The following is a 26,088-nucleotide window of genomic DNA, read 5'->3' on the forward strand; positions in this document are numbered from 1 at the left end:
CAGTCAAGAGGTCCATGGTAACTCTGGAGGAGCAGCAGCAATTCACAGATCAGGTGGGAGAATCTGACAGGACAACCTATAGTCTATCAATCTGATCTTAATAGAAGAGTAGCCACAGTTGAAAGAGAGCCATAAGAAGTCCCATTCATGTTTACGAGAAGTCATGTAGAGGAAACAGCAAACATGCGGATGAAGGCACTCCTGTTAGAAGAGAGGAAAACTGAACTTTTGGCCTAAACACAAAATGCTGTGTGGGGTGTAAAACCAACTGGACACTGGAAATCACCTTGAACATCCCCGCAGTGATGGCAGTGTCAGCCTGCAGAAATGCTTTTCTTCTTCATGGGCATGGACGCTGTTATGGATGGCACTAAAAACAGGGTAATCCAATTTTAAATTATTTTCATTTGTAAAAATGTACAACTAAAATGCCATTCGTCATTTCCCCTACACTTCCTAATAATGTATTTCTTTGCGTTGAACCGTAACATAAGATCCCAATACAGTACATATTTTGTCTTGTAGTTGTGACATTACAAAATGTATACCTGATCTGTTTAAGTGTGTGTCTGAATAGTTTTGCAAGCCGCTGTATGTAGGGGTGTCCCGATACCATTTCTTTACAGCTCGAGTACTTCAGCTTAGATCATTTCCTATTCCAAGTACCAATATTCAGTACTTAATATAAATTGATACTTATAGATCACACATAACAATACCATTTACCACAGAAAACAACTGACCATCAAGAGAAATTAATTGGGTAAGAGCTTTGGTTATCCTTCACGGACTTGGATTGTCTGTTGCCAATTTTCACCTTTCTGGAGTACTTATCGCAATTTTAGTTGTGCTGCAGCAAACTCTTTGAATGCGGTGTCATGTTTAATCTTGAAATGCTTTATTTATTTTTTATAATGACACAATTTTCTCACCTCTTCACAGTTTAGCTGAGCACAGCAGACCGTCTGCTTTTTTTTGTGTCCTCCATGTTAACCTTGAAACATCTTTAAACCTAACCTGACTCTCGCCAGACGCATGTCGCTCCGCCTAGCTCCACTCATCCATCTGGGACATCTCCATAGGAATTGCCTTTATTGAAGGCTGGGCCTTATCAAAAATCCTTGCATATGATTGGATAAGCCATTTGTCTGTCATCTTTATCTTTATCGACGTGCTATTTCAACCACTCACGCCGAAGCTAACCCGTGACGCTGTGAGAGCGACGCAGGAAAAAACAAAACTTTTTTTGAATGTGTTTGCGGCTCTAGTGGCACGCGTTTTATTGACAATGAGCTGACAGGGAGAGGGGGGAAGACAGGCGGCAAAGCGCTGCGGGTCAGAGTCGATCCCGGGCCTACCGCGTTGAGGACTAAAGGCATCCTAACATGGTTTGCGCTAACCATGTTAGGAAAACAAAACTTACTAACTGCGGAAAACAAAACTTGCCAAATCCGGTCGAGAGAAGGGCGAAAACATGGTTTCCACCAACAAAAGCCTTCAGAGCCGTTCTCTGATGTTCTTTTAATGAAACAATATTAGGTAGATTGGACAACACGGAAGAAATAGCAGCATCAATGCTAACGCTTGCTTCCTCGATGCGAGCCGCCATTGTTGTCTGAATCAAAACAGTCTCACGGTCGATTCTCCACTGCGTCACATCTATGAAACTCCAGCCCTGCGTCCTGATTGGCTAGACAATAAAATTGGTTGGAGAAATCACTCTCTATGGGAGAGGTCCCAGATGGATGTGAGTGGAGCTAGGCGGAGCAACATACGTCTGGCAAGAGTCAGGTTACTTCAAACCCCCTTCTGCTATCTAAATTCTCTCTTGTTTGGAGGGTCAGTACATAACCTCTTGGTGTATTAGCACCACCACCTGGTGCGGAGTGGCGTCTAGCCTTTGAGTTGCAGCGTAACCCAGTCCGGGAGGAAAATCAAGCACAAAATTGGTATCGTTCAGAGTATCGTGTTGCTTTTACAAGTACAAGGATGATGACCAGTATCGGTATCGGGACACCGCTAGTGTGTTTGAAGAGAACTGACAATACGCTAGATTTGGTTTGAGCTTCAGTTACATCTTTCAGATACATATATGTGGATAAGAAGCTGCAGCGGCTGGAGAGGCACTCGTTTTTCAACCTGAAGAAAATCACCCACATGTAAGTAGCTGAAGGCCAGGGGAAGCACTCTTTATTGCTCCTTATTGATTAAACGGTCCCCATTTGCTCTCTGGTGAGGAAATAAATGCTTAATTTTGAAGCTTGCCTGTGGCTAATGAAAGACGGTAACTCCCCTTTACTCAAATTGCTTCTTCCCATCAAGGAGTTGCAGAGTGGTTTTGCAAATTTATGAAGCTTATAAGACTTTTTTGGGGGGGAATTTCCTAACGCTGATTAGCTACAAATCCGATGTGTTTAATTAAGCTGTATTAAGCTAAATTATCCTTGATTTTATTCTAAAAGGGAAAAGAAAGGCTAAACTGCAGCTAATATCTGCTGTCTCTGACAGAGATTTAAGGCTATATCTCCATCTGAATCAAACATTTTCCAGTGGAAAAACCTCTTTGTGCTTTCCATATGTTATAAGACCTAGTTGTTACAAGTTGGAGCATTTTGTAAAACAAAGGTCTGTGTCAATATGTAGAGAGAGAAACTATGAATGAGCCTACAGAAATGAATCTCAAATGACCTAAATCCCCATTTAGCTGATGCCTCCATCTTAATTACCCTGGTGGTTCCTTTAAAGCTGCTGAATTCCAGAGCTCAACATCACCGACAGGAGCAGTAATTTAAAGTGCCAGCTGAGGGCTGTATCTGTGTTCTGAGGGTGTGTTTCGGATCTTTGGGGCCTATTTGCCACTGATTGGTACGATGTTGTGCCATACCTAGGATAATGGCATCTCTCTCAGGTTTCCTTCAGGGTCAGACAAAAATTAATGTTGTACGTCTTGTTGGCTGCTCGAGGCAGACAGCAGCTGCGGATCAAGCACTGGAGCTGGGGAGGAGAACTCCAAGGTTTTCTGCAGTTCCCACTATGCCACCATCGATTTGCGGCATCAGTTTGATAAGTCACTGGGATTGTAGTAAAGCAAAACTAATAGCTTTTTGTGTACATATTGATCTTAGTTTATAGAAAAATCACAACAGTAAGATAAAAAAAAGTACTCATAGTGAAACATTTGAATTTATGGTGAATTATCTCTAATCCATATGCATACAGTCTCTGTAAACCCCCTCCAAGAATATTGGTTAAATCTCCCTTAGCTGTGTGCAGCTTATCTGCATACTTTATGTAGCCAACAACATGCTTCTGGCATAATTCTGCCTGGCAATATGAAGAATTTTCTTGTCAGAGTTGGTAGAGATAAATAAAATTAGTGGATGTCTGGCTTTTAGGCAAAGTCCATAAACTTTCTAAAGAAAATAGAAGTAAGACCTTTGGGTTTACAATTTCAATAGATCAATGAATGCTTCATTCATTCATTTGAAAACTATTTTTGATGGTGATTGGGGTTTAGAGGTGCACAATATATTTAAACATATTTGTTATTGCAATTTTAATGTTTGCAATATCACATATGCAAAATGCCTGGATGAAATATTTGTGAGGTTAAACCGATTTCAGAAGCCATGCATTCAGACTTTGGTTGCCAGTAATACACTATACTGCCAAAAGTATTCACTCACCTGCATATGAACTTAAGTGACGCCCCCCCCAATCCCCCCCCCCCCCCCCCCCTCTTCGATATGACATTGATCCACAGATTGCAGCTATAACAGCTTCAGCTCTCCTGGGAAGGCTGTCCACAGGGTTTCTGGAGTGTGTTTATGGGAAATCTTCACCATTCTTCCAGAAGCGCATTTGGGAGATCATACATTGATGTTGGACGAGACGGCCTCGCTTTCAGTTTCTGCTCTAGTTCATCAAGGTGTTCTGTCATGTTCCAGTCAGAACTCTCTCATCCATGTCTTTATAGACCTCACACTGGTGCACAGACACTTGTAAGAAGAAGGGGCCATCTCCAGAGTGTTACCACAAAGCTGAGTGCATGGAATAGTCCTAAATCTCCTGATCTGCTAAAGCATTCAGAGTTTCTTTCACTGGAGTTAAGCTCCAAACCCAGCTCCTGAAAAACAACCTCCCACCAGAATCCCCCCTCCACCAAACTTTACACTTGGCGCAGTTCAGACAGGTATTGTTTTCCTGGCAACCAGCAAACCCACAATTGTCCAGATTGCCAGATGGAGCAGGGTGATTCGTCTCTCCAGTAAACTCATCACCGCTCTAGAGTCCAGTGGCGGTGAAGGTGAACGCACCATTAGACCTTATAGGCTTGGATGCAGATGGTTAGCCATAGAAACTCAACCCACAAAGCTCTCAAGGCACTGTTCTTGAGCTAATCTGAAGGCCACATGAAGTTTGGAAGTGTGTAGCACTTGACAGCAAAAAAAATTGCACACTGTACACCTCAGCCTTCGCTGCTACCGTCACTTTGCACGGCCTTCCACTTGATTGCAGAGTTGCTGTCATTCCCAATTGCTTCCACTTTGTTATAATTCCACTGTTGACTGTTGGAGTATTTCGGAGCAAGAAAATTTTGTGACTTGGCTGTACAAGTCACATCCTATCACAGAACCACATTGGATTTCACTGAGCCCCAGGGGGTGACCTGTTTTTCACAAACGTTTGTAGAAACAGTGACCATGGAAGGAATTGGAACACCTGATTTTGGTTATTTGGATGGTTGAGCTATACTTTTGACAATATAGTGTATGTTTGCCAATTGGATTGACTTTCACAGTTTATTTACTCCTACATCTGATTTAAAAGGGCACCTCAGAAAATGTGGATGTCATTAATAATAATTTGTCACTCATTTCAGAAAGTGAAACACATATATTGTTAAGATTCATTATGCAGAGGGTGAAATATCTATATTCTATCTTTGTATTTATTTTAACTTTGATGATTATTGCTTAAAGGTAATAAAAAAACCAAATTTAGAGTTTCAGGACAGTGAGTTTTGGGAAACGTTGGAGTATTGTCAAGAAGATGATAGACATCAGACCCAACAACGCAGATTACCCAAACGCTGTCATTAAAGCTACCTGGGCTATCATTACACCTCAAAAGACTCACAGGGTGAACACTTCCATGTCACGCTGCATTGATCCATTAATTCATACAAACGGAGGCCTAACCAAGTATGGAATGCAAAGATTTTAAAATATGTTTTTGCATTTTGTTTTTTGCCAATATTGTGGAACCCACATTGACTCCTGGTTTCTGAAACTGTCAAGCTGTTGATTTGAGTTGAAAGTTGGAGATAGTCCTCCCCTTCCTCTTTACAACCATCCGGTGATATACAGCAGTGTCACTGGAAATAACGCATTACCACAGTATGATGCTTAAAAATTAGCGCAATATTTTTAGGTTTGAAAGCCTCACTGTGGTTCCTCCAGACATATTTCTGATGATTATATCTAAAAGCTAAATTTTTGTCTCTTCCATTTAGTCAAGCTTGAATGTATCGGTTTTGAAGCAAGGACTTCTTTTTTTGGTCAGACCCCTCTCTGTCCATGATGATGTTAAACACATTCACAATTTTCCAGTTTATGACAGTTTGAGCCTTGGTGCTGTTTGGTTTGTTCCAGATCACCCTAACCAACCAACTAACCCTTTTATTTGAACCTGGCATATGGAAACACTTTTTCATAACTTGACGTTATAAAAAAAAAATATATGTTAAGCAGTGCTTTACTTCTTAGATCTTTTCTGATTTCCCTGGACTTTTGGTTGTTCTGAGCACCGTTCAATACATGTTGTCAAAAAATATTTCTATACTGCCAATAACTGCGTTCTGCAATCAGTAATATTCAATAACCAGATGGCGATGAGCCTTGGCTTTGTCAAGTTAAAAGACATTCTGGAACATTCAAAATCCTACTTTCTCTTAAAATCCGTACCGGACGCGTCGTGTGCAAACTCAGTATTTCTCCATATAACTAAAAGCCCTTCATTGGACCAATGTGCAAAGCTTGGTTTGGTAGGAGATTGCCACCCGCGTTCCAAGGTGCACAGCAATCGGTATATGGAACGGGAACTGAAGTGACTCTAAGGAAGATTATTGCCAAGCTGTGGTTTTGGGCAATTTTAAGTATAATCTTGAAAGCCACTGGAAAATTACAGTCCAAAATTTACACTTGATACTGAATGACATCACACAAAGAAGATTGAGGGGTATATGTGGTTAGTTTAGGGCAATGGAGTTTAAGCAGGAGTCTGAACTGGGTGTTACTATAACAAGAAATTACTTAAGACATTTATTTACCTCTGTGCTCCACTATAAGTTTCAAACCCAATTCCCCTGCACAGGTTTCTCTTCCTGATAATTACAAAATTGAAACTGTGAAATCGTTCACAAATGTTGAAATTAAATGTCTGTAATCTTAAAAAAATAGTTCCTGAAAAGAATGGAAGGACTGGGTCCATCTGGGTCATTCCATGGCCCAGATGGACATAAACATTCCTTGATGTAATGCCTCTTATGATAATATTACATTTACTGTGGAGACAGGAAAACAATGCCAGATTAACAGTATAGGGTATTATTGCTCCATTAATACCTTAGGTATACTGACTTCTCTTTTGGGAAATATTAAAAAGCTATATATAACAATAAGTTAAGGAAGAGACTTGATCTGAGGCCAGATTGTTTCATAACCTTTTCCACACATCTTCATAATCCTTCTTTGAGTCTAAATGAACTGCTTAACTAAAGAGGTGCAGAGCGCTAACGTAAGTTGTAGCAGAGAGAAAATGGCTAAATGTGTGGGAAGTCTCAGTTTATTTGTACCTGTGGATAATGACAGCTCTTGGATTAAGCGTGCCCTGGGTGAACCCATTGTAACCAATCACAAACTCATCTCCCCAGCGAAGCCCAATCTGAAAAAAAAAAAAAAAACGTCTATCTAACAAATCAGAAACATTAACAAATAAAATATACCGATTTGATATGATTACAAATAAATTGAAGTATAGACTGACTAAATTATTATAGATTTCTGCAAAATTTTAAGAACACGGAATAACTTTTTTTAATTTACAGTATAGGTTTCACAAATCATACTATGTCTATTATACTATGACAAGATTTTGTGGTAATAATGACCTTTATTCAAATTAGTCAGACAGGAGAAATGGGCAGAGAGAGAAGGAGGAAGACATGTAAGGTCTAAAGGTTAGGAATCAAACCGTGGATGGATGCGTTGAGGACTAATAGCCCGTATATATGGGGTGTCAACTCTACAGCTATGTCATGCGGTGCACCAAATGACATCCATAATCAGTGTAGAATAATTCAGTCCAGATTTGGCCTGTATATACTAACCACCAATGTTTGTCTCAACCTTAGGTGGCCCTAAGGCCAGGAAACCGCTAACAAAGCTTATGTGTATTCACAAATGGAATAAAAATTTCACAAAGTTTGAACTGTTTCAAAGAATCTATGTACAGTGTAGAATATTTCAAATGAGGTCTAGGCACTCTAAAGATTTCAGATTTTGAACTAGAAATGGCCAAATGTGGCCAGAATTCTCCAAAAGTACCAAAATAGCTATTTATTTTAGTGTTGAGACATTAACTATCAAATCGGGTACGGAATTCAACAATGTCAACAGAGGAACAATCAGATCTCTGATGTATAATGGACCTTGATTATTAAGGGCTTGATATGTGACACGGAGAACTTTACAATCTATTCTGGATCTAACAGGGAGCCAATGAAGGGACGCTGAAATAGGAGACACATGGTCTGTCCATTCATTTTTTCCAGCACTATGAAATATTCATTTAAAATTTTCCCATTGGCTTGACAAGCAAATAGCCAGAAAAAAGCAGAAGCCCATATTGTAACCCCCACTGCCAGTGGATACCACTACAATTATGTGTATCCAGTACCCACAAAATAATTGTTACTACTTAGAGTTATTGGACTCTCCTTTTCGTGACTAAAACTGCACTTGCGTTATTCACTAGCACTGTGAACAGCAATATGGGCATTTTTATGCAATCTGCACCAAGTTTAAGATATGGTCTTAACATTTTTCTTTTTCTACAGCTGGAAATGTTCTTCACATGGCAGCAAAACATCTTGATATTATAAATTGATTAGTTTTTTTTATATGATCTAAACATCTGTAATGTGGAGCCAGAATAAATAAATAAGTAAAACAAATCTGTAGTCTTATATGCCAAATGGCTTCAAGCAGCAGATAAAAAGATTTGTCTCTGGTTAGGGATGACAAGGGAATCTATGGTAATTAAATACTATTTACGCAGTTTCCATTGCAACGTATCTGCACAGTTTTTACTCTCCTGGATTTCGACTTGATGCCCCTAGTACCTATTTTGTTGCCAGTTCTTTTGATTAAAAAAAAATAAAACAAGGTACGTCAGTCTTTTAATTGTAATAAGGTTACTTCAGTAAATATGTGCATGTCTAGTAGCTGAAACCTCATTGTTTTTCAGAGAGATTCGGAACACAAAGATGTTGACGTATGTCGATCCAGAAGCCTTTAAACATCTTCCGAACCTCAAGTACCTGTAAGTATTTTCAGAACTTACTTCCATACCCTAATGGTGTTCGGTTAGATATGTAGTCGGGTTTTTTTTATAAGTGGTCTTCAGTAGAGATTATTATCAAGATTTAGAGCTCTCTAAATTTTGAGAAAGAGATTAGTTCTCAGTGGAGAGCTGAGCAACTGGTTAGTCATCTTAAAACAGCTTTTGTCTTGTAATGCTCGTTCAACAATCAGACATGTATCTCTCTGCAAAGTTATTGATAAAGCCTTGCCATTATGCTGAATAGTTTACACAAAACAAAAAGCATGTTGTACAGCTTCAATAACTGTCCCTGTGAAGCACAGTGACTACTGAACAGTATGCAGTTTTGAATTAAACACAGCATCTATTTGAAGATTTGGCCTCAGAGACTTGAAATTTACTCATGGTGATGACTAGCCAAGTTACTGATTGCTTACTGTAACTCCACAGAGCCCTATTTTAAACCAAAAAGGAATGCATTACGGGATACATTTTCAATTCCAGAAACTGGCAAATATTCTTGGTGTTTTTGTTGGCGGTGCTGCTTCTGTCACCAGGCATGCTATTCAACGAACTACATATAAATAAAAAGTAAGAAGTTATGTAAACAAATACAATTTTAAAACTAAAAATTTGACTTCCGACCTTTTGCAGTCATAATGAACCATAAATAAAAAAAGAGTGAAACTTGTTACTCTGAACATATTAAGAGAACATTTATTTCTGATGCCAAAAGTCTTATAACTGTGGTATTATCCTCAGAATGATAATATATTTTCTTAAATAATGACCAAAAAAAAGCTTAAACAATACACACACACACACACACACACACACACACACACACACACACACACACACACACACACACACACACACACAATAACTTAAATGAATAAAGCATGTATTAAGTGGCCATCAGTGGTACCATATTTTAAAGGGACAGTTCAGGATTTTTGCTGTGAGGTTCTATTAAAAAGTTAACTTTTTAAAAAATTTGAAGCAGTTATAATCATACTTGCTGTTGATAACTCTCTTGGCATCTTCATTTAGTGTAAACCCATGTAATTTAGTCCTGGAAGGTAAAGCTAATGGCTAGTTTGAAAGGAGACATGGCAATAGGTGTTGGAGCTGGGATTCAAACTCGGGATCTATCTAGTTGCAAGACAACCATAAAACCAATAAAATTACCAGCTGCTGTGTAGCTAACATTCTGGTGCAAAAGTGACAACAAATAGAAGGTTTATAAAATGACATTAGTATTATCTGCTATCACAGTGTTGAGATTGAAGTTGTGGACAGTAAAAGTTTGATTTTGGACTAGAAGTTAGCTTCATTTTCCAGGACCAACTAATCTGGATTAGACAAGATGAGACAAGAGAACAAATCACTGATGCAGTGATTTGTGTTTGTGTGTGTGTGTGTGTGTGTGTGTGTGTGTGTGTGTGTGTGTGTGTGTGTGTGTGTGTGTGTGTGTGTGTGTGTTTTATGTGTTTATTTTCTCTCTGCCCCTATTTGGCTATCACTTTCACTGGAGAGAAACTCCTACACATCACACCATCCTTGTTATGCATTGTTTCTTCATTTTTCATTGACTCCAACTTTACTGAGGTCTTGGTTGGTGGTGCTGCAGTTCTCCATGGATATCACCAGAGAGCCAAGCGAGGTAAACAGGCAGGCCTGCCTACTGAAGCATCGGCAATGGGGACTCTGCACACCCTTTCCTTCAATCCACCTGTTTAACATCAGCCAGCCACCATCCCCCCTCAGAACCCCTACCTGAGTTTATGATCACTGAATGTGTGATGTTAATCGTCTCTTTCAGTGTCAAAAGTCCAGGATAGCTCCAGGTAGCTAAATGTCTCAGGGATAGTGCTGACCAATTTGGCCCCCATCTTTATTCATCTGTGAAAGGACAATACTACAGCCACTGGTTTCATCCAGGATGGTGATGAGTCTCCAAACAGACAAGTGTTGGGTCAACTGGTCCACTGGTGCGATCAGAACCACCCAGAAGGTAACCTGCTCGATACAGTGGAGGTGACGTTGGACTTTCAGAGAACAACCCCACACTGCATCCCCTGACCATCCTCAACAACACTTTGTCTGCTGCGGATCACTTCCAGTTCTCAGGAACCACCCTTTCCTGGGACTTGAGATGTTCCTCACACACAAACCCTGCTCGGAAGAAGGCCCAGCAGAGACCATCCTTCATGCAGCAACTCAAGAAGTGCAACCTTCCGCATGAGTAATCCTCTACACTGCCGTCATTAAGTTTGTCCATTACTGTGGGGTTTGGCTCTTCCACAAATAGAACCGGCCCAGGCTAAAATCAACAATTAGGTCTGCAGAGAGGATTATCGGGGCTGACTTTCCGTCCATCCAGAACCTGTACAGGTCCAGGGTCATAAAATGGGCCGCTAACATCTCTGCAGACTCCACACATCCTGGACACAAACTGTTTAGACATTTACCTTCAGGTTGGTGATACAGGGCGCTGTTTGCTATAACCAGCGGCGACAGAGACAGTTTCTTTCCCCAGACGGTCAATCTGATCAACACTTAACAGTCAGAGTACCCAGATCGACTGCATTTGCAGCAATCCTATCCTCTTCTGTTAAAATCAATTAATTCATATTCACAATAACCACAATAATAAATTCCTTTTTTGTATATTGTACTTAAAATGTCTTTGTTGAGACCAAAGTGGAACTTGTTGTATGAACCAACTTGACAAATAGACTGATTGCGGTTTAAACTATGTGAAGACTCCAAAAGAGTTTACAGTTCCAGTGAAACTCACTTCAGTAATTCTGAACTGTCCTTTTAAGGCACTTTATTTGTTGTGTTGCATCGCAGAACCTCACTTTTAGATGATATTTAGCAAAGATTTTATTTAAAGTGAAATCTACATGTTGATGCAAAGTAATTAATGATGCATTCTTAAATTATTTAAGAAGTTCAAACAAACCAGAATCTGGCACGGATTTTTATAAAACATTTATATTTAATGACTATTTGGTTATTTTTGTTCATTAATAAATATATATTAGTTTACATATTTAAAGAATAAGAAATAGAATATTCCCCATAATATTTAACTCTTTTTTAACTAATTTGTTTCTGACTCTTTGTTGTTTAGGGGGATTTTGAATACTGGCCTGACTTTCTTCCCTGCTTTAAACAACATCCACTCAAGCGACATGAACTTCATATTGTAAGTTTGGTGCTACGTCTATTAACAGCATTATGCCACACTTGTCAATTATGGAAAACAAGAAACCAGTACTAGAAAACAATTGACCAAACAGGCCTGTTAAGATAATGCTTAGATCTTACCCATGTATAATCTTTACATAGCATTTTCAGACACAGACAAGTAATAATTTTTAAAAAGAAAAGTGTTCACACCTGTATCTAAATAACAAGAAACTGAGCTTTTTATAATTGATGCAGTTGAAAATTCCACATTCTCCAGTTTGAATAATTTCACCGCAAATTACAACCATTTTCTTTACCTAAAAAGTAATTTCCCAAACTTTCGAGGGTACATTCCTGGAAGTTCATCTTTGCCTTCTGAGAATTCACTTGGTCCTTTCTGGAACTTATTTTCCAGAACATTTGTGGAGCTCACTGATTAGTGCTTAAACATAAGCCAACTGTACTTCGTCTCGTCTTTGTTGAAAATAATTTGCCTCCTGTTTAAAACGGCTCTAACAGGAAAAAAATGTAATGTCCTGAAAATATACATATATTTTACCAGATAATTCTTTTACCAGGTGGTTTAGAAACTACTTTCTGGAACTTGCCGGGTATCAGATCAGAGATCTGTATTAGAAGGGTCGAGGCTGTGGGAGCAATAAGTAACCAATAACATTAATGCTGGTTTACATATAAAGCACTTACACATAGACAAGATCAACTGTAGCAATTGTTCCATAGCTTTCAACTCATTGAAATTTAGAAAGACTTGAAGCTGAAGTTCAGTTTGTAATTTATTCCAGGCAATAGATGTTGAAAGCCTATTTGCTTTTTTGTCCAGTTTTGTTCTTGCGCTGGGAGTGTGAAAATGCTCCAGTGAGTATTTATGGATCATAGATTGCAACTTCTATATGATCTTGGTAAAAGTCACATAGGAAAAAGATAATACCCAAAATGGCTTTATATGCCAAGGTGAAACATACAAGAAGGGGAGGATGGGGACTAAAGCTTGTAAGAAATCTCGAGTCCCCATGATACACTCTATACTACAAGTTAAGACAATGAGCAGAAGCTTTCATACACACCATATTTCCATAGTCATTGACAGCCACCAGTTTCTGCTTTACATTAAAAGTAAACTAAGACTTTTTCTATGTCTTTTAAAGGTTTCAGTTTTGTTTTTGACATTATAGTAGATTCTGAGTTCTGGGAAAATACCTAGAAAATTAACTAGTAAACTAATAGTGTCTGGTAAGATTCAGGAAATAACCCCTACAAAGTGGGGGTGTATTATGAAGTGCTGACTGAAACTACCTTGGAACATATCAACATGTCATTTGGAAAATTCAAGTCTGGCTTTTTTGTGTCCTGGGTCTTCTTTCATGGAGCCCGATATTTTTCCAAATTTGACAGAAGGTTTGATCAGAAAGTGTCTTACTGTGACATTGGAATTCAGCTCAAATCCCACAAACTTGCTTTTTTGGTAAAGTTGGCAGCTGTCATCCAGGTAACATAAATCTGCTTGCAGCCTTTAATTTAACATGAATATCAGTAATAGTCTGAGTTCTTCAGATAGCTCTCACCTTTGTGCTCTCTGGTTTATGTTAAGTGCAGTTAATATGAAACTATCCAGTAACATGCTTGGCCCAATGGCTGATAAAACCTGGATACTCAGTGTTCCCAGGATGAGAACTAAAAGGGGTGAGGCAGCATTCGATTTTTTATGCTATTCAGCTCTGACACTAATTCCTTGAGAACCTGAAATGTGTAGAAAGATTTGGTTCCTTCAAATCAGAACTGTCAAAGTGTTTTCCCAATCACTGATGAATTATTAAAGCATTAGATTAAATATTTTATTTCAGTTTAACATTTGCTTTTATGTAATGTTTTTCAAATAGATTTTTTTAATTTTAATGTTTCTCCTTTGTTTTGTGTAAAGCGCTTTGGATTGCCTGTTGTATGAATAACGCTGCATGAATAAACTTGACTTTCCTCAGTAAATGGTAAAATTAACAGATTTATTTTATTGTATTAGTTTCTTTGGAAATACTAAATGCATGCTGAGACAAATTAGCTGCTTGCTTTTGACATGTGTTTTTTTTTAGGAGAAATGTTTTATTGTTTCAGTGACCTAGGTACCAACACATTTGTTCAGGAAGAGAAGTGTGTGTGGCTTCCTTCAGCAAAAAAATATTTGAGTATTTCATACTTTTGTAAGTTTATATTAGCTAAAAAGCTCAAATTCAACAGACATATTTTTCTGCAACGGCTAAAATTTGTTTTCATATGTTTTGCTTCTCTATATTAGTTTTAAATGAATTGCAATCCCTCCTTTACTGCCTGGATCTAATTATCTTTCCCAGCTCATCAACTCCTTTCTCATCTTTGACTCTTTGCAGCAAAAAAGGTTTATATTTGTAGCATAATTCCATTTCCTCTCTGTTCTCTGTATCTCGTTTGCAGGGAAATTGTAAATCATCCCTACATTACAGAGATCCCGGCCAACTCATTCCAGGGCATCACAAGCGAGTTTCTGACAGTGTGAGATATTTGCACCACACCACCAACAGCTATATGTACAAGCTTGTGCATTAAAAAAATGCATTTTTTTTAAAAGAAACATAAACACATGTTTATACATGAGAATGAAATGTAGATAAGATAAATGCATCAGGAACATTGGTGTTTATCTCTAAATCTAGCCAAATTCTTAAAATAGTCCCTTCATAAAGTGTTCAGCATGACCTCATTTTTAACAAATGTTCTCACTTTCACACTGAGAGCAAAAACAAGTACACAGACGTTCACTTATATTCACATGTGTGTGTAGAAGTGTGGGGAAGTGCACTAAATGGTTGGTATAGAAGCCACAAAATTACACAGACAGTTTTATTCTCAAGTGAGAAATATGTAGACCCCTCAGAGCTCTGCTGGTGAAGACGAGAAGGATCAGTACATGGAAAATATTTACGTTCAGAAACATTTATTACATCACTGTCGATGTTATTCATACAAAGCTTATTTCAATTCAGAATGCTGTATGGAAACGGCTTCAGAGAGATACAACATCATGCCTTTAATGGGACAAAGCTGGATCAAGTGTAAGTATTCCTATAGTTATCTATTAAGAAATGAAACACTGTTTTCAATTTTGTCTGATTTTATTTCCTACAGTTATGAATAGAAATGAGTTTCACATTTGTTTATTCTGCTTCTTATACGAGCAAGATAAAAAAAATAAAAACCGACATTCTAAGGTCTGTTTGGTAAATTCAAGCTCACCCAACTACCACAGCAGTCCCACTACTTGAACTCTTTTACATTTTTCCAACCATAAGTTTTAAGTATTTCATTGAGATTTTGTCAAAAAATATGAGGTTAAAAGGTTAAACATGAACTCTTAATTTGTAAATATAGTCCATCCTTGTCTTATTTTATTCCAGTATTATTTCATTTCTTCTGTGAAGGCCTCAGAGTTCTGTTGGTGAACATTAGTGAACAAATAGGATCATAAAAACCGAGGACTACAGCAGACAAGTAGATGCCGCATAAAGTTTTAGAGAATATGAAGCAGAGTTAAGTTATAAAAGATTAACCAAAGATTTGAAAATCTCAAGACCTAGGAAGCAAAACATTATGTGTAACTAACATTGCACATGATCCTAAACATGTCATTTCCACGGTGAAACACGGTGACGGCAGCATCATGCTGTTGGTATGCTTGTCTTGTTTTCTTAAACTACCCTAAAAATACAGCCAGGTTTGGTACTAAACAATAATTTAGATCTGAGGATATAACATTTGTGTAGCTGTAGCTAGGCTTGAGTATTGCGGTTTACAAATGCTTTTTTTTCATTAAGTAGGGAGAAAAAAAGGTGGTTCTCCAGGTGGAATAGAAGAACAGACGGAATCTTTTTAAACTAAATTCAATTTCAGTTTCTTTACAGAGCACCGATACTCAACACATGTTGTCTCAAGACTCTTTATAAACGAAAAACAAACAATTCAATCCAATCCGACATTCAATCTAATCAACCAGAGAGATTTCAAGTAAATTACATACATTCTAAATTGATCCTAATTACCAAACAATTCAGTCAAGTTCAGTTTACTACTCAAACTGGTTCGAATGTTTTCAATTTAAGGAAACCCAACAGATTGCATCAGGTTACTGACTCTTCCCGGATGAGCATGCAGCTACAGAAGACTGTCGCTTGCATTGTGTCGTTGACTTTGCAGAAATCCCTCAAACCGAGCATGCTTGTAGTGAGAGTGGAGAGGAAAACTCCCCTTTAACAGGAAGAAACCTCCAGCAGAACCAGGCTCAATCTACTCGTTGAATAGCATGTCTTCCCTCAGGGAAGTTCTAGCTCAATCTACAGCGGAGAGACCAACAAATTTTGCTGTTCGGGACTCGCCACTGAGATGCACCAGCAAAGACTTTGAAGGCTGATGGAAAATTCACAGTCAGTCTGAGACAAAATAATCTCCGTGCTATTGAATTTGGCACCTGATGCTGGCCTTGGAGGCTGGTTTCATCTCAAACTCTCCTGGATGTTATGAAAACAAGATGCTCTACCCCCAGCCCGCCCCCGTTAATGACACCTGTGACCAGCAACTCTACTGAACTGCTGGTAACATACCATCTGAGAGTATGTGCCTACACATACACATGTACATAACAATCAATACACTTCCTCTATGACACACTGCCCTCGCTGTGTACATTATGCGTATAATGTCCTGTGTATGCTGCTTTTTTTGTGCTGAGTTTTTGTCTGCATTCTTCAACTGTCTACTGATAAGAGACAGTGCGAGAAATTCACTTTTTCCCTCAATCTCCCAATGTATTCTTTTCTATATTCTGCAAAAAGGCAGTGCCCTGAAATGGCAGCAAGGTATTATAATTTTTTATGGTGAAAGACTAAAGTGGCAGCAAGACATTGGCGGGCACATATTGGAGACAATACAAGAGTTCTGGTGGGCGACATGGAGGTAGTCCCAAGTCCTGTGTACTGGAGGACGGCAGTAATGGTGCAAACTTTGAGGCAAGCGGCGATGGAGACCGACGGTGATGGAGACCCAAGGTGATGGAGACCGACGGTGATGGAGACCGACGGTGATGGAGACCGATGGTAATGGAGATTGCTGGGAACCTCTGCGCCATCATGCAGTACGGAGCTGGCATCGGTGCCATCAAGGGGTCACGTCGCTCTGTCATGGTTTGTGGTGAAGGACCAAAGTGGCATCAAGACATCCGCAAGCGCATTTTGGAGACAATAACATTTAATTAAACTGAATCACACCAAACTCAGGAACATGGATGGAAAACAGACGACGTGACAGAGAAGGAACCAAAACCTGAAACCTAAATACAACTGGCAATCAACGGAAATTGCCTACAACACAGGTAAGTAATTAATGCTGGCTCATCCAGAGGGAGAATAACTGAAGACAGCATGATTCTGGGACATAACATTAACACAAACACCCAAGGATCATGACAAGCCTCACTGAAGCTGTCTACCCTATTAGTGACCTTCACCAGACCTGTTTCAGTGCTATGATAAGAAAAGAAGATTAGATCTAGGACTGTCATTTATTAAGTCATCTTGATCAAGGGAAGGTTTTTCAAGTTCAATAACAGATATTTTAAAATCTTTTGGTAATATTTACTAAGGATAGATTAGTCATGTCTAAAAAAGGTGGTAATGAAAGGGAATACATCCTTAAATAATTTGGGTCTAACATACAAGTTGAAGACTAAGATGAAGCTAAAATTTTTGATAACTCAGAAAGGTCAGCTGGTTCTAAACAGTCACAGGTTGTCCAGTTACCTCCAGAGCTTACTCACTGAAGATGAAGTAATCATGTACAGGAGGGTGAAAATTATTTTCTTTTAAACAGAATCAGTTTTAATTATAAAGAATCCCATAATGTCATTACTCCTGAGAGCTGAGGGATCAACAGGGCAAAGACTACAAGGAAATTACAGTTTATTCTTCTTCTTTATTAATGATGAAATATGTGCTGTTCTAGCTTGACAAATACAATAGTAGACTATTTTCTTTCTAAAAACATGTATAATTTTCCTCCCATTTTACAAATATGAACTACTCTTTACCGGTCTGTCACATAAAATCCCAATACAATGCTTTGGGAAAGAAATGTGACAGAATTGGAAGGTGTTCAAGGGGTATGAATACTTTTACATGTCATGTAGACTAAAAAGGTTTGGGCTTTCATTGGAATGTGCAAGTTGCATTGAGACTCTGTATCTGTTTCAGAAATCTGAACAGTAACAGGGATGATTGTTGTTATAGTGTGGGCTGTCCAAGAGACCCAACTGAGCTGTTTGTTGTTTTTAGGCTAATAAGAAGCTAAGCTAACTCATGGTTGGCTTTATTTTAATAGATTTTTTTTTAATTTTGTATGAACAGGTATGAGAGTTGTGACAGTCTTTTCATCTTCGTCTTTGTAAGAAGTCTAATGGTGGTGCTTCCCAAAATGGTACAATCAGCAATCAGAACAGAGATTGCTGGATAGGTTTTGTTCAGTTGAAGTGTTTTAAATGTCATTTTTCATGTCATAATCTGTCTGTTATAAGGGCAGATTAACAACTCTTGATGCACTTAATATATAAAACATATCATCAGTTAATCAAGAGCTTGCCAAAGCCAAAGGCAAACTAAGCTGCTTCTTAGAGTCCACAAACCATCAGGGGCCTCCCAGAAATGGTTGACTTTTAACACAGACTATAGATCTATATCCTCCTATTTGTTAATTGAGAATAAGAATATTATTAAATTTGATTTGACGATTTGGGCATGGATAAATTCATTTCATTTCAGTTTATATATATTGCGGCAATTGAGAAAGCGTAATTTCAAGGCACCTTATGAATTCTATCAAATCATACAGACAGGTTGGTCAAAAAAAGCTAAGGTAACCCAGTAGATTGTATCGAGTCATTGACTTGCAGCATTCACTGGATGAGCTTGTAGCTACAGTGGACAATGGAAATATTTTTTAATGGTTAAAAATATAGGATTTAAAGGAACTGACACTTTTGATTTGTAAAAGGACAAAGAATAATTTTCACATTTTATGGTTGTGTAAACATACTTGTGATCCAATGCTGGGAGTGTATTCTTTTCTTTGCGTTTGAGCTTGGTTTGCTCACAAATACATATATTAACAAATGACAACCAATTATCCATGATTACCTTTAAGCTAAACTAATTAAACTTGGCCCCCTTTCCCAGATTCTGCCAAATCTGTAGTGAAACTCTTTTAGTGGTGGAGATATTCTCCACAGGAAGAAGGGTCCCAAATGCAATGCAGCTTAAGGCCCCATGCAACCTTGGGCCAGTTCGAGTTAATAAACTACCCCTATTTTCAACTTTCTGTGCTGGTATAAGTCATTCCAGCTTTGTACTCTGCAACTTAAATCTGTGCCTTCCTTTCCTAGAAACAGCCTCAACCCTTCATTCTATATCAGTGACAATAAAAAGACACTAAATTCAGAATGCATCTAGAAACTCCCAAGATAATCCATCCATCCATTGTCTTCAGTTATCTGAGATCTGGCTGCAAGGGTAACAGATCCAGCAGGGGAACTCAGGGTGTATTCACAGCAGACCTGTTAAGTCTGCTTTAATCGGACTCTGGTTCATTTGCTCAGAAACTTTGGTTCGTTTTGGGAGGTGTGATTGTGCAATCGAACTCTGATGCGGACCAAAAAAAGTGGACTTGGGTCTGCCTCAAAACCTAGGTCTCAGCTCAGTTGAAGTGAACTCTGGAACAGTTTGAATACATATGAGAATTTTATCTGGTTCACTTGCCAAAGACATCATTGGAATAACATGGCTGAAATCTGTTGGGATTCCATTTTGATTCCATCTTCGCAGAAAAGGAAGTTGTGCTCTGCTTCTGACAACCTCTTTTCTTCTGTGTTTGTTGGTGCAGCGCCACCAGAGGCGATGGGTTGAACAGGTTCGTCAAAAGGTTTGGTTTGTTTTACAAAGTGCAGCGTGAAGGTAAAGCGCACTAGCTGAAAATGTTTAATTTGGTCCCCAATCGAGCCAAGTTTACCGGACGATCTGGTGTTTAAACGACATCAGACATCCATCTCCCCGGTGACCCTCTCCAGCTCAGTCAGGGGTACCTCAAGACATTCCTAGGCCAGAAGAGATATGTAGTCTTTCCAGCAGGTTCTGGTCTTCTCTCAGGTAGGTATGCCCAGAAAACTCAAAAAGAGGTGTCTAGGAGACATCGGATGCCCAAACCACCTCAACTGTATCTTTTCATTGTTGAGGAGCAGTGGTTCTACTTCAAGCTCCTCTGGCGTCTCCAAGGGTGAGTCTGGGCCACCTTACGGTGGAATGTCATTTCAGCTGCTTGTGTCTAGGATTGTTCTTTGGATCACGATTTAACCCTCACAAACATAGATGATGGTTAGAACGTAGATGGAGCAGTAAACCGACAGCTTCACTTTTCGACTCAGTCCTTTTGTTCCCACAGAAGACCTGCATTACTGCAAATGAAGCCCATGTCTGTCTCTCTATCTCTCGTTCCATCCTGCCATCACTTATGAATAAGATACCCAGATACTTGAACTTCTCCTCTTGAAGCCGATCCGAAACTTTTCAGATGACGATCCTGTCCACAGACATACAAGAACTGACTAGAAAGCATTTTGTGGACACAGCTAACCATTCGCGTCGCCCAGGTCCATCAGTATTGTACAAATGGATAACTGTATGCATGGAAGCAGCTATCAGCAGGTCTGTTAGTTATGATGGGCCTCTGTTTTCTCTTGGTTGTCCCTTTTGGTGGCTCACAGTTTCAGCAGCAACTGATTCATTTCAAGGCCGAGCCATCTTTATCCTAGCACAACCCTGTTTTGTATTGCCCTCGGAAGTCGGATTTTTTCTGATTTTTCTTTAGGAGATACAACATAATCTACATTCTCTGATCAGCCCCAAGGTCATTATTCAGTATGGCTGCCACAAACATGAAAGGTTACAGGTAGTAAACTACTTACTGGCTCTTCTGATAGTTTTAATCTAATAAAATGGCAGTAATGAGATGAAAAAAAGCACATTTATTCTAAAAAGCTATCTCCAGCAGGTGTTAATAAAAGTAGGAGCCTCAAAGAAGACTAAATATGCAGAGATTGCTTAGTTTTTCAACAAACGTGCGCTAATGATTTGGCTGTTCAAATTAAAGTACAATTGGGAGAGATTAGCATAGTCCTCCCTTCATATGCCATAACACTTTAATAAACAACCACAGAAATCTGAAGGAATTTCCTTGTGTAAAGGCCAAGGGCACATGCCAGGCGTGGTTTCCTGTGATCGTCATGCTCTCGGGTGGTTTCAATAGTTGCTGTAACCGCATGGGCAAAATAATATTCTGGGAAACCTTTTGGAAGCGTTATAAATACGTGTTGCATTCATAAATGCTACCTCAAAGTTTATTTTGAGTTAATCTCATCCGGAGGAAAATACCATCAAGTAGTGGAAAGATGCATTTTGTTTGGATGACTCAGGATTCGAGCTAATTTTACTGGAAGAAATTAGCGTGTTTGAAAAGAAAAGGACCTTCCAGGATCATCTCAGCAGTTATTAAAACAGACAGGCTCAACAATGGGGAGGGAGTGGGGTCTATCAGTGACCCTCCTTAAAGCTCATCTACGCTGGCTTTGATTGCAGCATTTAGGTGGAAAACTGCGCTCTAGTTTTACAACAAAATGTGCTGCCTGGTTGCTGTCAAACAAACATTATTTCCACACATTATTTGAAACATTGACAAGAAGCATGACTGTGGAGGCAGACGGTACAGCAGGTATTGGTCTAGTGGGCCTGCTGTCTTTATCTCTCAGCGTGTGTGGAAACCATGTTACATGCATCATTCTGAGTCCCCAGAAAACGTGAAACAGAATATACTCTATTTTGCTTGAGTTGACGGGGGGGGGGGGGGGGGGGGGTGGGGGGGGGGGACACTATTTTCTTCTTTTGCATAAGTTTTTGGGCATTAAAAACTCCGATGTAGCACACATAAGCAGTTGTGAAAAGGGGAAAATGTGTAAAATACAGTTAGAATGAATAACTTAAACTCCAGTATGAAACACTTGATACATATATAAGAGGTAGTTCACAGTAAAGTCTAAACATGCATTCCAACAATTTGATTTGGGGTTTCAGTTCAATTTAGGGACCTTCCATCCTCTCAAAAATCACAAGAAATATAATTTTGCTTGGATAAAGCCACCTCTGACATCTGGGATGTGTGTTTCCTTACCCAAGATTTTGCTATAACAGCAAATGGATCAAAGCTAGTTCTCCATGAGCCGTCTCATATTCTTTCTAAAATGCCAGAGTCCAGCTCTTGATTAGTAAGGTGGAATTTTAGTAAAAAAAACACCCTAAAAGAGGATAACAGGAAGACCAGTGAAAGAGATCTTCTCTAACATGCCCTCAGTGATATTCGCTCTTACATTTGTAGAAATCAGTGTCATGATTGTACAGTCCTCTTAGGAACAATTTCCTTGCCTTATAGATTTCTCCTGTTTTTTTTGTTTTTTTTACACATTAATGTTTCAGATCAAATGATGCTTTGATTTACTGAGAAAGATTTACAAAGGAAAAGTCTAAATTTGAAAATATAATGGCCCTTTTGGTAAATCCTGAATTAATTGTGATTAACCCCAGTTTTTGGTTCAATTTCACTAGCCACACCCAGGTCTGATTTCTGTCAGACCTGTCTGACACCAGTAAGCATAGGCTAAAAGATAGAAAAAAAGAAGCAAATGGCCCGATCTAGAAAAAAAAAACATGTAAATGTGGTAAACCTTCCCTGAAGAGTGCAGCCCCATTTCAAAAGCACATTGACGACGCATCAAAGCGAAAAAAACAACAACATCTAAAACACTCTGGGGCTCACTTGCCTCGTTAAGATCGCCTTTCATGGCATAAAAATAAGAAAGAGACTGCGGGAGTTATAAGGCCAAAACCAAAAGTAACAGAAAGGTCCGTCTGACATCTACTGAAAACATCTTGATTATCCCCAAGACTTTTGGGACATTATTTTGTGAACAGACGAGACAAAAGTGGAACTTTCTGGAAAGTGTGCATCCTGTTATATTGTGACGTGAAACTAACACAGCATTTCCAGCTTTTCCAAAAATGAAGTTGGTTTCTGCTTGCTGGCTGCGCACTTCTTGCGTTTTTGTATCCAGTTAGCTTCAGTTAGCCGTTCATTGTTGCTCCATTCCTCTCACCGTATACTTTGAAAAGGTTTGAGAGTTGCAAAAAGCAAACGGCTTGCAAGTTTATGAGAATAAGAGGAGACATAAATAAGACCAGATTTGGAATATTTTTAACGCAAATGAGGAGCGGAGGAGCAGGTAAGATGGTCTTACGCATATGCAAAGGGACTTTGGCTATTCTTACCTACATCATCCACTCTTCTTTTACTTCGGGTGAGTTACATTTAAGTTTGACGAAAAAAAGCACACAAAAAAACTGATGAGCCACTGTGAAGAAAGCAGGAACACGTTCTTTATTTTTGTCGCATTATGTGTCCCTTCCCCCATCCCTTCACCCTCTGGTCCAGGGACCTTGCATGTTTAGGATATGAGGTATTAATGATATTAAATTAAGACTGTTTCCTCATTTTTACAACACCTACGCTGTCCTCATGCCTTTGTAAGAGTACAATTAAAGCACTGGTCTGTAACTAGTAAGTCTTACCACATGGGTGTTTGTGTTGGAGTCTTATTTCCTCTGAGAGGAGAACTGATCCCGGCACAGCTTGACCAAGATAAACACACCCCTCACAGGTCTATTATCCTTATTAGATTTAAAAGATTTGGGGAAATGTGTCTGTAGGTGATCTATGTTTAAAGAGAATACCTTCATATCTCATAGTTTTTAATATGGTTCAACAACATGCAGTAAGCGAGACCTTCATCTGTCATGTTTCACTCATTTAATGAAGGAAAATAAACAGAGGAATGTGCAGTGATGAGGCTTGAGAAAATATTGTTCCATGCAGTACCGAGATATGCAGGATGTCTCCTCTCCTAAGAAATGTATTTTTGTGCTTTCTCTTTGTCCAGTGATCTACACAGGAATGAGTATTTGATCAGGATGGATAGTCTGGCTTTTGCAGGAACCATCAGTGGCCCAACACTTCTGTAAGTATCTAAACAGCCTCAGAAAATTGACAGTTTATATCTTAATTTCAGATATCCATAAATGTCAAGGGGATCTTATGTGATGGAATTTGAGAGACCGTTTCAGAGACTAATTAGTGTTTCATTGGAAGAGCTAGTCTAGTTAACAAATATTCACAAAAGACAAAGACCATTATCAAATATGGACTAAATGGTTAATAGTTACTAATAATGGTCTCAATTCTTTGCTGGCCACTCATGTGTCTTTCTATACAAATATGACACCTGAAGCTAATAACAAAGGTTTGGATTTGGGCGACTCAGAAACTAATTTATTTATTCAGTCATTGTAATGAACACTACTGTCTGCAAACATTCTGTTTGTAAGATGTGCAGTCAGCAGATCATTTCGGTGTGTGTGTGTGTGTGTGTGTGTGTGTGTGTGTGTGTGTGTGTATCACAGGAATCCTCAAATTATCTAGCATGTGCTGTGTTGGGTCTCATACTAAGATAGCTGCGGTAACTTGAACAGAGTAATGAGATACAAGAATGTAGATTTGGTAGACCACATGTCTCAGGTGTGCTTCTGGATCATAAGAAAGAATATTTATTTTAATGACTGATGTTCCTTGGACCTCCAATATGGATGCTAACCATGATCTGAGTTCTTTGGGTTTCCCCAAGAGGTATTCAAGTCGCAGGCATAATCCATTGGCTTGTTCGTGTAAACTTTTGGAACAAAGGTTTTCAATTTATCGAATGAATAAATAACCAATACGTTTTGCTCCTTCAAACTCCAATCATCCATTTCTATTCACGAAGTAAGCAAGAGTCCAGAGCAGAATAAGCTCTTTGGCAAGTTCTAGCCGAGTGCAACCGACTCTCAAGTTTGCTGCTTAAGCCAGAAGTGCATTTTCCTTACAAATGAGGCACCACGGGGAAATAAACAGAGCTTCCAATGGTGTATGATTCATTGCCAAGAAACATTGTTACAAGAAAGAATCAGTCGACCAAGGACAAATATTACGTTTCAAACCAAACTCCTTAGAAAACATCAGAAACATGAAAATGTGATTCTTTTAATAAACATACACTTTTAAACGTTAGAAAGAATGTTTTCCATGTTTGTAATTGGCAAATTTAGCAATTGTGGCAAACGTTTAAGCGGAATGAAACAGTAACTAATAGCGCTGGTCTGGTAATTATTCACACTGCGTCAAGTTACTGTGAAAATTCAACAAAGTCCTCGTTCATAATGTGCAGACTGGATGAGTGATGTCTGCAGGACGGGATAAAGTAAAGATCTTTCCTCCACAGCTGTGATTGTGTGACTGGGAAATCTGACCCGCATTGTGTGGAAGTGTGATGAAAAAACTTCAGTCTGATGCTGCTGCTGTTATTTCCTTTCTATTCTTTCACGTTAGAGCATCCTTGATGAAAGGGCCTTTTGGTTTTAGCCACCTTTCGTCCGGTTTGGTAAACAGAGTTTCGTGCAGGGCTTTCACCTCTTCATTGAGGAACATGTCCTGAGTGAGGTCACCTTTGTGAGGTCATGACTTAAACATCTGGAAATGACAAAATCAGACCTACTCTAGAATCTGTGCTGCCTCACACAATGAGCCCCGTGAGAGGAAAGGAGAGCAGAGGACGGAGAAGTGGGGGAGAATGGGACGAAAAGAGGACAAGTCCTTTGCAAAAGTATGGAGCTGTGTTTCTTTATCTGATCGAATTACTGACTAAGTTGAGTTAAGAGGGGGTCAGGAAACGAAAGAAAACAGCAAAGAACTTGGAGGATGCTGGTGCAATTCCCAAGCCACTGCATTGTCTATGTCCCAGTGAGGTTGGCCGGGCTTTGGCATGGTGGCTCAATAAATACCACATGTGATTGCTTAAGGATGAAGGACAGAGGAGTTCATGTGAGGAAACAGATGGAGACAGTTGTTTAGGCCGTCGGTGAGCTCTGGACGTCCAGCCCCCCCTCCTGTATGGTGAAGGGTCGCAACAAAGTCTAGACCTCATCCGTCATGGTTGAACTGCCTTTCTTTGAGTAAGATGAAATAAGTAAGGGATAATGCCAGACGAGGTGTCCATTATCAGAAATT

General features: G+C 39.1%; 1 protein-coding gene across 1 annotated transcript in view; it reads left to right on the forward strand.

Moving 5' to 3' along the window:
• tshr (thyroid stimulating hormone receptor) overlaps positions 1-26,088 on the forward strand; it is a 42,690-nt gene that overhangs the window by 10,173 nt on the left and 6,429 nt on the right. The window contains exons 3-8 of the mRNA XM_036147670.1: positions 2,085-2,159; positions 8,530-8,604; positions 11,747-11,821; positions 14,269-14,346; positions 14,838-14,906; positions 23,930-24,007. Of these exons, the coding sequence (XP_036003563.1) occupies positions 2,085-2,159; positions 8,530-8,604; positions 11,747-11,821; positions 14,269-14,346; positions 14,838-14,906; positions 23,930-24,007 (450 nt within the window). The remainder of the gene's footprint in view (positions 1-2,084; positions 2,160-8,529; positions 8,605-11,746; positions 11,822-14,268; positions 14,347-14,837; positions 14,907-23,929; positions 24,008-26,088) is intronic.

The sequence above is a fragment of the Fundulus heteroclitus genome, chromosome 15 (assembly GCF_011125445.2).
Source record: "Fundulus heteroclitus isolate FHET01 chromosome 15, MU-UCD_Fhet_4.1, whole genome shotgun sequence".
Classification (NCBI taxonomy): domain Eukaryota; kingdom Metazoa; phylum Chordata; class Actinopteri; order Cyprinodontiformes; family Fundulidae; genus Fundulus; species Fundulus heteroclitus.